General features: G+C 32.5%; 1 protein-coding gene across 1 annotated transcript; it reads left to right on the plus strand.

Moving 5' to 3' along the window:
* Positions 1-1,108: 1,108 nt before the first annotated feature.
* LOC130990031 (uncharacterized) lies at positions 1,109-2,852 on the plus strand. The gene is made up of 3 exons (XM_057914234.1): positions 1,109-1,915; positions 2,256-2,516; positions 2,604-2,852. The coding sequence occupies exons 1-3, from the start codon at positions 1,109-1,111 to the stop codon at positions 2,850-2,852; spliced, it is 1,317 nt and encodes a 438-aa protein (XP_057770217.1).
* The last annotated feature ends 8,584 nt before the right edge of the window (positions 2,853-11,436 follow it).

Below are 11,436 nucleotides of genomic sequence, written 5' to 3' on the forward strand. Positions count from 1 at the left end.
CTGCAATTTAAATAAAAAATGCATCGGTGACTACAAATTTCACGTGAATGGTCTCGTGGCTCCATTGGGAATTTTTGTTGACTTGAAATTAATTAGATTATGATTTTTATTATTAAATAATTGGAGAAATGAAAAGCTGAAAATTATATGAATCGCGCGTTGTTTCCAAATTTTGAACTAATATAATTAAAAACTTTAAATTCTTTATATAAGTCGAAAATGTTACCATTCAAATGTTCTAACAAATAAAAAGGCTTTCATTTTGTGATGACTATAAAAAATATTCATCCTTGAATTGACAAAGAGCATGCAGCGCCGTTTCTGACGAAAAATGGGCCCAGGGCGAAATGATAAAAATGGGCCCTCTATTCACCATCATAACAACACAAAAAAACACTTTTTTTAAAGTCATATTATAATAGTCAAACTTGTATTAGATATTAGACCTTCTAATTGTTTCATGATAGAGTCAATACGCATAGTATACACAAAAAATGATATTAAACCTTATAATTTTTGGGAGCCCCAAAATTATTCAGGATGAAATTTTTTGGTCCTCATTTTTTTTATTCAATGCTAATAGTATACACAAGAAGAAAGTTAGGCCAATAATAATAATAATAATATACTCCCTCCGTCCCGTTATTAATGGCACGTTTCTTTTCGGCACGGAGATTAAGGAGAAGGAATTAAGTAGAATAAAGAGTGTGGTCCACATGTTTAAGTTTGTGATTAAGGGATATTTCTATTTTATCAATATAAATAAAGACTTTATTTTATTCATATTAATTTTCTGACTTTAATTTTTTTTTATTAATTTAATTTTTAATAAGCATTAAATAAATGATTTTTTTTAATTGATCTAATAAATGAATCTGGAAACCCAAACTAGTGGCGCCAAATGCAACATCAGAATCTGCACTATAAGAAGTGGCGCCATAAAGTAAACAATTTTTGGAACCTGCTGTATCTCATTAAAAATTTCAGAATTTTCAAATCTCCCTCACTTTTAAAAAGTGCAGTAAGTTCAGCCCTTTATAAATAGGGATACATTTCAGATCATCAACACGGCAGCTAACTCCTAAAATCAGAAAGAAAAAAATCTTCAATGGCTAGAAGAAAGGATCTTTCTTCCTTTGAGAGGGCAGCCATACTTCAATTTCTTCTTGAAGGGAGCAAAAACGGCAAACCGGGCAGAGGGAAGCTCACTGCAGCGGTGCAAAAGTGGAAGAGTTCCCGCCGGACCATTAGTCGACTTTGGGCAGCTGCAAAAAAGCAAAAAGATCGTGGTGAGGTAATTAGTTGTTTGAGTAAAAAACCTTCAAATCCAAGAAGAAAAAGGGTAGAAATTGATTTAGGATTAATTGCTAGCATAGACTTGACAAAAAGATCTACAATTAGAAGGCTAGCATGTGGGATTGGATGCAGTAAAACAACAGTTGGCAGGTGGATTCAATCCGGGCTGATCAGAGCACATACAAATGCAATCAAGCCTGATCTTACGGCTCCAAACAAGTTACTTAGGCTACGGTTTTCCTTAGAAGCTCTAGAATGGGATAGGATTGTTAGGAGTTTGTCATTTAAAAGCATGCACAACACAGTCCACATTGATGAAAAGTGGTTTTACATCACAAAAACATCACAGAGGTTCTACCTCACCCCTGAAGAGACAGAACCGCATAGGACATGCAAGAGCAAAAAATTCATCCAAAAAGTCATGTTTATGTGTGCTCTGTGTCGGCCAGTGTTTGATGATGATGGCAGCTGCTTGTTTGATGGGAAGATTGGAATATTTCCATTCACAGAATTAGTACCAGCCAAAAGGAAGAGCAAAAACAGGGCTGCAGGGACAATGGAGCTCAAGCCCATACAAAGCATCACAAAAGAAGTTGTGAAAGATTGCTTTATAAACAAGGTACAAAGGCTGCCTGAATTCTGCCCTAAATGCACCAATACCATGTACCAAATTCATTTGGTTTCTTTGTATGCTTAGTTAATGAAGTGGCAGTTTGGATTGCAATGTTTTAAAACCAGAATTGTTTCTTTTTTTTAAAAAACATGTTGTTCCTGCTGTTCTGCCCTAATTCAAATGTTAATGCAGATTGTTTCTTTGTATGCTTAGTGTGAATGCAGTCTATTAAAGTGTGAATGCAGTCTATTAAAGTGTATCAGCAGTCTATTAAAGTATGAATGCAGATGGCAGTTTGGAATGCAGTCTATTAAAGTGTGAATGCTTTCTTTTTTTTGTAAAACAGATTGTTCCTGCTATTAAAGCAAAATGGCCAGCAAATGCTAGCAAAACCATCTACATACAACAAGATAATGCTAGGCCTCACATACAGGACTCAGACCCAGATTTCAGAGCTGTTGCTTCAGCAGATGGATTTGATATTCATTTGATAAATCAACCACCAAACTCCCCAGACACAAACATCAATGATCTGGGGTGGTTTAGGGCAATTCAGTCCCTACAAACTGAATCAGTTTGTAACAGTGTATCAGATCTTGTGAATGCTGTGATTAATTCATTCAATGAATTAAGCCCAAACACTTTGAACAAAGTGTTTTTGAGCTTACAATCTTGCATGATTGAAATTTTGAAGGTTAAAGGGAGGAATAGCTACAAAATTCCTCATATGAGGAAGGATGCATTAATTAGGCAGGATATGCTCCCATTGAATCTCCAAGTTCCAAGTGAACTTGTTAGGGAGTGCATATCTTATCTAATTGAGCATGGAGCACTATCCATAACTGACTCATTAATGCAACAGTTGGGAGTGAATGCAGGATGCACAAATGAGCTTGAGGTGATGGTGCATAACCTTCAAATTCAAGGTCATGAAGGTTTGTGATGTGGAAGAAGGAAGCATTTTGGAGGTAGAATGCAGCATTTTGTAAATTCTGGCAGCATTTTGTGATTAAAAATAGTGAATGACCAAACATTTTTTTGTAAATGCATCTGCCCTTTTTGTAAAAATAGTGAAGACTTTGTAAATGCATCTTCTTTTTTGTAAGTGAAGCTATGTGTAAATACATCTGTCATTTTCTATGTGAATGTTTACTAGAAGTTTTAGTGGTCAAGTTAACACTCAAACACACATCAAACAGCAGCAGCCACCAACACTCAAACACACATCACAGCAGCCACCAACACCACAATCAGTGGTTAACCAAACATTCAAACACCAGCCAACAACATCAAACAGCAACAACCCCCAATCACATAGGCTTACAATAAGGAAACCAAACCAGTAAGCACAAGGGAACCAATAAAGATCAGGCTTTTTTTTAAAAACTCATTGAAAGTTAAAAAGATCATAGTTTTAAAAACCAACAGGGACCTTCTTTTTTTGACAAGTAATTCATCATTTCAGACCCACATAACACCCATGCCACACCAATAAACACTGCAAATCCCACATGCAATAGCCAACAAGGTCATTAATCCAACAAGGAAGAGCAAATTATATCACCACAATCAGTGGTCAATCGGCCATATATCAGCAAACCAGGAAGAGCAAATTAGGGATTAGGGTAGATCTCACCAGAAAAAATTCAGGAAGCAGGGTTTTTAACATCCGCAACTGCCCATCACCCATTTCCCTGTGTTGCCAATTTTCCTCACACAGAAAAAAGGAATCGGGGTAAGCATCACAATTAGCAGGAGAAGATGATACAGGCAGTTCATCGGAGACCATAGGAGTAATGATAGGGCCTTTACCTTGTTGGGCTAAAGCCAAGCGACCCCGTTCTCTGATTCGATCTTCAATCACCTTGACCTCGATCCATGTCTGTAAAGAAGCCATCCATTCCCAATCATATGAATCACCGTAGTCTTTCGACATCCTTCAGTTAGATCCCTCAGATTTTGAAGGTAGACTTACAGAGAGAGAGACGACAGGCAGAAGACGAAGATAGAGACAGATCTGATTTTGGTAAGGGTTTACATCATTGGGATTTTTCAATCGGGGACGATGGAGGAGGCCAAATCGGTGAGAGACGAATTCAGAGGGGGCGGCGGCTTACAGCCTAACAAGGCGACGAGGGGCGGCAGGCGTGAGATGGAGAATTCAGGCGAAGAAAGAATTTAGGGTTTCAGACTCGAGAGAAAGAGAGAGCGGCGGACATGAGGGAGAAATAAAATGGAATGGAGTGAAGAAGATACGGTTCCAATTCTGAGAGAGAGAGACGCGTGCCTTTTTTTAAAATTAAAGTTGTTTAATTAAGCTTTTAATTAGGGGTATCATTAACATTAAACACTCCCTTATTTTTTTCAAAAAAGGAAACGTGCCATCAATAACGGGACAGCCCAAAAAGGAAAACGTGCCATTAATAATGGGACGGAGGGAGTATATAAGAGAATATAAAAAATTTTGGGCCCCCAAAAATGATGGGCCCTGGGCGGTCGCCCATGTTGGCCCGCCCTCAGAGACGGCCCTGAGAGCATGGTCATTTATGCTAAATTAATCAATTTTAATTATATCGTATTAACATATGGAAATCATTTAAATTTTAAAGTATGTTAAATGTTTCAATTCATTTCAAAATTTTCGTCTTTTTTATTTCTTCCACTATATAGTTGCCGCCGCCGCCGCTTCTCTATTCTACTAACGTTAATTAAACATGCAATTTTAAGGAATCTTTAGCAAATAGGAAAAGGAATTTAATATTGTTACTTTCTTCGTTTTTACTTGGCTTGTTATAATATTAATCCACCAGATGCACATTAATCTATTTCATAATCATAAACTAGCATTTGTATCCCATGCAATGCACGTAAATTTTTTTATTTTTATTTTTTGTATGTATATAAAATTTAATACTAATTCAATTATCATATTCATAAATATAATAAAAAATAATTTGTCACTAATCTATTTCGACTTTTGCAAGGACGTTTCCATTTTATTCACTTTAATTCGGATAATTAAACTTTGTGGGGGTTTTTTTGTGTGGGGTTAATTAGTGACGATTTCTTCAATATAAAAGGCATGGATATGAGCTCGTTTTGCTCATCACTAATTTACTAGTTTTGCGTCCATGGGGTGAATTGGAGACGTTATTTTCAAAAAAATACTATTAAATAATTTTTTTATTATATTAAAAATTTAATTAATTATTAATAATATATGAGTATATTTTTTTTAATAACATATGAGTTGAAGCAACTATTATTGCTTGTCCTTTAAAATTAAAATTGTTGTGGGTGTTGTTGGAGTAGGATGAGTAAATATTCGAAAGAATGTTTCTTATTGGATCTTCGATTGATTGCAATGCATCATTAAAGAGGTCAATAGATGCATAATCATTATTATCTCACAATTCACTATAAAAATTCCTTCAAGCCATGAGTCTCACATTTTGAAGTCTCGTGTTCTTAATCAACTATAGCACCGTGAAATTGAGCCCTAAATATATATGTTGATTAAATGTTCAAGAGAGAATAAATAAATTATATGTCCATGTATATTATTAAATTATGGCAAGTGGTCATATATAATATGGTCACACACACACACACACATATATATATATATATATGTGACCATATATTAAAGTCATTTTTCTTCTTCGTGTGTACAATGTAATACAATAAATTCCCAAGAACAGTAGGTGGTAGGAGTGCACTATTTGACCAACTAATTTAATTAATTTTGTAACATTCTCGTGACAAGCTAGCAAAGCAAACTAGTTCATGCCTTTTCTTATAGTTGAAAATTAAATGTCCTATTTTCTAATTATATGTCAATTTACTATTCACACATGAAAGAAACTGGGGTGGGTGCTGTGTCTTTCAAAGTAACATCATGTGACAGAAATAATTAAATTTAACGCAAGTGGGAGAATATTTTTCCTAATTCTTGAAATTTATTTAATTAGGTCGACTAGTAAAACACACACACACACACAAAATGCCAAAATAATTGTGATATAAACTCGCCGAAGAAAGTTGACTATTTTGGATATATAAGTGTTATACAACTATTTTAGTGTGTTACCCACGAAGTATAAGCAGAGGATCTAATGTTTGAATAATGATACAAAAAGGAATAAGTATATATAATAATGTAATTGATTTTATGTTGTTGTGGGAACTCACCAGAAATTCAAGAAACTAGAAGTTGACTTTTTGTTTTAGCATAGCTGTAGTTACAATATATATGTATCTAGAATTTAAATAATATATATTAATTATTTAGTTTGTTGGTTCAACTTCAACTCTCTCTGCCCTTTAAATAGCAACATAATTTTTGAGGGAATTCTGAAACCCTCCACACTCCTTGCCAGAAATATACAATTGCGGTGGTGGCTCATGGCTTTTCGACGGCGGCAGGCGGCGGCGCTGCTCCTTTTCTTCTTCTTGGTGGTGTCTTCCACGGCGGTTCCACTGTCAAGTAAGGCTCTTCACCTAGAGAGAGAGAGAGAGAGAGAGAGAGAGAGATTTCATTAGCCAAGAATTATGTAAAATTGGTGAAATACTTCACAACTTTATCTCATATATATATATATATATATAGTGTGTGTGTGTGTGTGTATTAAAAATCAAATATAGTTTTCATCATCATTTGAATATATTGTCCAACTCCAACAGGAAGCCTTAAGACAGTCAAGAACCATGTGTTACTCGGCAGTTTCCATGCTCAGGTCTCTCTCTCTCTCTCTCTCTCTCTCTCTCTCTCACACACACACACACACACACACACACACAAAATTACTTATGAAACTCTTGTGTAGAAGCTAATGACGATGAAAGGTATAATTAGTCTGTCACTAACTATGCTTTGAAATATGTCTCAATATGCTTTGAAAGAAACTATGCTTTAGAAGAAACATAAATGGCACATATGCATTTGTTACATATATATATATATATATATATATATATATATATATATATAAGGAGAGGTTCAAGAAAGAACCATAAATAAAAAAGAACGGAGAACCATTTTCAGCCATTCGATTATCAAGATCTACGATGGATGTATCATCTTATTGGATTAATGCAGATCCTAGGTTCGAATCCTGAATGAAGCAATTTTTATTTTTATTTTTTAGTGCATTAATTTTAACAGCGAATGCATTAGATTTGATGGTTCTCACGTTATCACAAATAATGTAGTTCTCTCTAGAACCACACCCTATATATATATATATATAAGTGAATACAAGCGATGGATTCAAGATTTTTAAATTAGGGTGCGATAAATAATTACACGATCAGAAATGTAAAAAATATCTAATGCATAAAAATAACTTAGTTTTGAGGTTTAGGGTTTATTTTACAGGGACGGACGCAGAAAAATATTTTAGATGATCCGTTGCAAAACAAGAAATTTGAACAATTTAAAGATCTTATCATATAAAGAAATTAAAAAAGAAATTAGGGCATGGTGGGAGCTTAAGCTATAATTGCCCAAGAAAAAAAAAAAATAGGATTGGACTCGTGGAAAAATACATCAACTTTTTTGTTATTGTTATTATTGTGTGCACGCACTTACACATGGATTGTCTTTAATTATATACACGTTTGGCAACATGAAATTGATCCGAAAAAACAGATATATTACTAAAAATATGTCAACCACGTTAATGAGATGCAAAAGTAGGATTTTTTTTTACTATTTTTCCACATAAATATCCCTCCCATTACTGTCAACGTCTTAATTATACTATAATTAGTTTTAATTAAGCCTATGTAATGTATTTTAAATGCTACGATCTGTTTAATTCTTGATTTAATCAATCATTACGAAATTTAAATTATTTGATAGCTAGCTAGGGAATAACTTTTTGACCCTCCAACTCAAATTTAGTGCTCTTCCAAAACATTAGAAGAAATTGGTTTCTAGCCTAACCATATATATATATATTGAGATGATGAGGCTGCATGTCAAATCCTATCCAATTCTATTTTTTTTATTTTTATTTTTAGTTAAATTATTTTTCTTTGGAAAATAAGTAATATTATCCTATATGTCCACTTATATTTGGATGGTATATAGTGCCCAAATCTTTCTTTCTTATCCAAAATCTCTTTTTGGCGCAAAGTTTTGCCATTGATTATCCTTTAGCATTATCATCATTATAGTTTTATTTTTAGTCTTAGTTTTTTAGGGTATCATTTTCTATAATAAAAGCTATGTGAATATATTATATAGTATTATTATTATTATTATTATTATTATTATTATTATTATTATTATTATTATTATTATTATTATTATTATTATTATTAAATTTAACCCACATATTTTTAATAAATTACATAAGTAAATAAAGAAATTTAAAGACCGTGCGACGAATGACTCGGACCCAGAACCTCAGATTTTAACCATTAACCTCCTACCGCTAGGCCAACACACGCACACATTAAACCCATATTATTATATTGTAAATGATATGTACTGGTTAAATAAAACACAAAATTGAATGTAAAATAAGCCGAGATATTTTTAAATTTTTTTTTTCTATTTAAACTTTGCAGGATGTTAGAGAAATAGAGAATGATGAGGAGGTGATTGTGAGCTTGTTGGAGAGAAGAATGAACATTGAACTTACAGACTATCCAGGGACAGGAGCAAACAATAATCATGATCCAAAACCTCCTGGCAAATTTTAATCATCACTAAATAAATATTTCATGATTATTGAATAATCAATCAAATTAATGTAATATTTCAAGCATATTAAACATGCATGGTTGCATTTCCATCTTGTCTGGTTCATGAAGCTCTTCTGATTAACCATTTCTGTTTCCTAATTTCAAGTCACTTCAACTTTGTCTCTGTAATTGTGAAGGTTATTATATAGTTTTGGGATTTATGGAATTAAGTATTTGAGTTTGTAAATGTTCGTTTGTATATTATCCAGTATTCATTTACGTGATTTTTTTAGGGTAAAGAAAAACATTTATTGATCAAGTAATATCATCGAAAAACATTTATGCGCATAATCGTGTGTTTGTGCGTGTGCGCGCGCGACTTAAAAAAAATTACGTATGTAAAAGTACAGTCACTTATTTAAAAGTTAATAAAAATATTATTAGAAATATGATTTATTCACGTAATTGAAGAACTGAAGTAAATGAAATCATGCTTGATCAATGTATAGAATTAAAGAATTACAAAAAAAGAAAAAAAAAAGAAAGAGTTAATAACAGATTGGGTCCAAATGTTAGTTTACGGTTAGTGGGCTTTAATTCAGCCCATTAACAATCCACACTGTTAGCCTGAGTTAAATCGAGTTGTGGGCTTGAGGCACTTACTTCTTTGGGCCAGTCTAGTTTTATTAGGCACAACTAGCAATTTTTTTAAGGAAGTAGCCTTCATTTTATTCTTTACATTCACTATCTAAAATAATAATTAAAAAATTATCTTATATTTTATCTTATATTTAAATATGAAGCTATAAAGAGTAAAATGTGAGCCATGAATATAATCACCTTTGATTATTAATATGTGGTTAATGCAATATGATTGTTGTTGATATATATAATTAATGTTTAATTGGATTCCATCACATGTCACAATCGTAAAATGTTACCCACCCACCATATTTCATTTTTTTAGATACAAAATACATATCATGTCATGAAATTTTATATTTTCAATTAATAACAATCAATCTAGTATAGACTAAATCAAAATTTCAAACAATTAATGAAAATGTAATCCACACGAAATTAATTAGACTTGAACATGATCTTTTACAAAAGAGAGACTTTAATGCTTCAACTTTATCATCATATATAATTCGAATTTAGAAAATAATTTAGAGTAGAATCCATCGTATACAATATTTCGTACATAAATATTATTACATGCATAAGAATTAACTCACGTAACACTACAATGTTATACTTCCTCCATCCTATAACAAATATCTCATTACGTTTAAGCATTGAGATTAAGAAATGTATAATTAGTAGATAAAGTGGATTGATGAAAATTATTTGATTATTATTTTAAAAGTAGGTATAGAGAGAGAGTCGGATGGGTGAGCCCATTAAATTCTCTTAATTATTTATAAAAAATAAATGAGACATTTGTAATGAGACATTCCATTATAAAAACTGAGATATTTGTAATGGGACAGATGGAGTAATTTAGCATTTTATAATCACGAAAACTTGGGTACAATCGGGTATACCGTACCATCAGATTGACCCGCACTCAGACACTGACCCACAGCCTGATTCGAACCCACATCCTGACCCAAATAGTGTAAATGACACTATTATGTTATATAAATCATACTATAACATTTTAAAATGTTACTAGTGTCATTTAAAATATTATAGTGTCGTTTACAATCTCATAGTGTCAATTATAAGAAGTGTCATTTATATTTCTTAATAGTATCAATAATACACAGTGTCATTTAGAATGTTATAGTGTCATATGGATAACATAATAGTGTCAATTACAGGCAATGTCATCTGTATAATCGAATAGTGTTATTTACATGATTTAGATCAGGATGCAGGTTCGAATCAGAATGTGAATTATGATTTGAGTGCAGATCAATCTGATTTCAATCTAATTATACGGTACACCCGATTGTACGCAAGACCACCTCTTTTATAATTGAGGCATTCTTGGAAGTTTGGGCGTTAAATTTTGCCATTTCTTGCTAAAGTACAAGTGGCTAAGTTCCTTGTGAAGTTGACAAAAGTGGAAACCTACCAACCCTAAATAAATTAAATACTAGTATATAATAGTAGTAGTATTAATTAATTAATTAAGTGATTATAATAGTAAATGAATGGACAGCAACCGAACATTTAGGGTTGAGCTTTTGGGACACATTACATGCCCCTCTCCCACTTTCCAATCCTACCACTTTAAACACTCACTGGCCCCACACAACGTCTGCCTTCTTCTAATCACATCATCTTAATACTCTTATAATTAATTAATTAATCACCTCACTTATTTATATTTAAACATATATTCCAACATCTTCATACTTAGCCCTTCACGTAATTAAACAAAATAATTACAAATTAAACTACATTTTTTCTTCTGATGCATTCTCATTCACTTCTGAAGATATACAACCAGCTGCTTAATTTGTCAACAAAATGAGACGTTATTAATATTTTAAAAGTATATATACTGATCATGTCTTATTTTTTTTGGACAAAATATTTTATATAAAAGTAATCAGAAAACAACAATTTCGGAAAGGTTTTTGCTCCCTGCCAAATTCAATACCTGCTGCCAGCCAAACTTTCTAGTTCTTGGGATCTAGCACCATTCTTAATTATCTCGTGTATTTAATTTGTTTCATTAGCATATATCATAACAATTAAAAAAAAAAATTGTATCATAACAAAAACTTTCAATTTCATCCACTTAAAAATAAAGAATTAAAAAAATACTATCGTAACTTTGTGCATCTTCAAGCGAGCAAAGTTAGAATTTCACCGTCGTC

Source organism: Salvia miltiorrhiza, chromosome 6 (genome assembly GCF_028751815.1).
Source record: "Salvia miltiorrhiza cultivar Shanhuang (shh) chromosome 6, IMPLAD_Smil_shh, whole genome shotgun sequence".
NCBI lineage: Eukaryota > Viridiplantae > Streptophyta > Magnoliopsida > Lamiales > Lamiaceae > Salvia > Salvia miltiorrhiza.

What these genes read in the sequence shown, in the direction of transcription:
- LOC130990031 (XM_057914234.1), top strand. Translation starts at nt 1,109, where the DNA reads ATGGCTAGAAGAAAGGATCTTTCTTCCTTTGAGAGGGCAGCCATACTT. An exon ending in AAGATTGCTTTATAAACAAG is followed by an intron (nt 1,916 to 2,255) that starts GTACAAAGGCTG and finishes TTTGTAAAACAG; the next exon opens with ATTGTTCCTGCTATTAAAGC. An exon ending in TATCAGATCTTGTGAATGCT is followed by an intron (nt 2,517 to 2,603) that starts GTGATTAATTCA and finishes GAAATTTTGAAG; the next exon opens with GTTAAAGGGAGGAATAGCTA.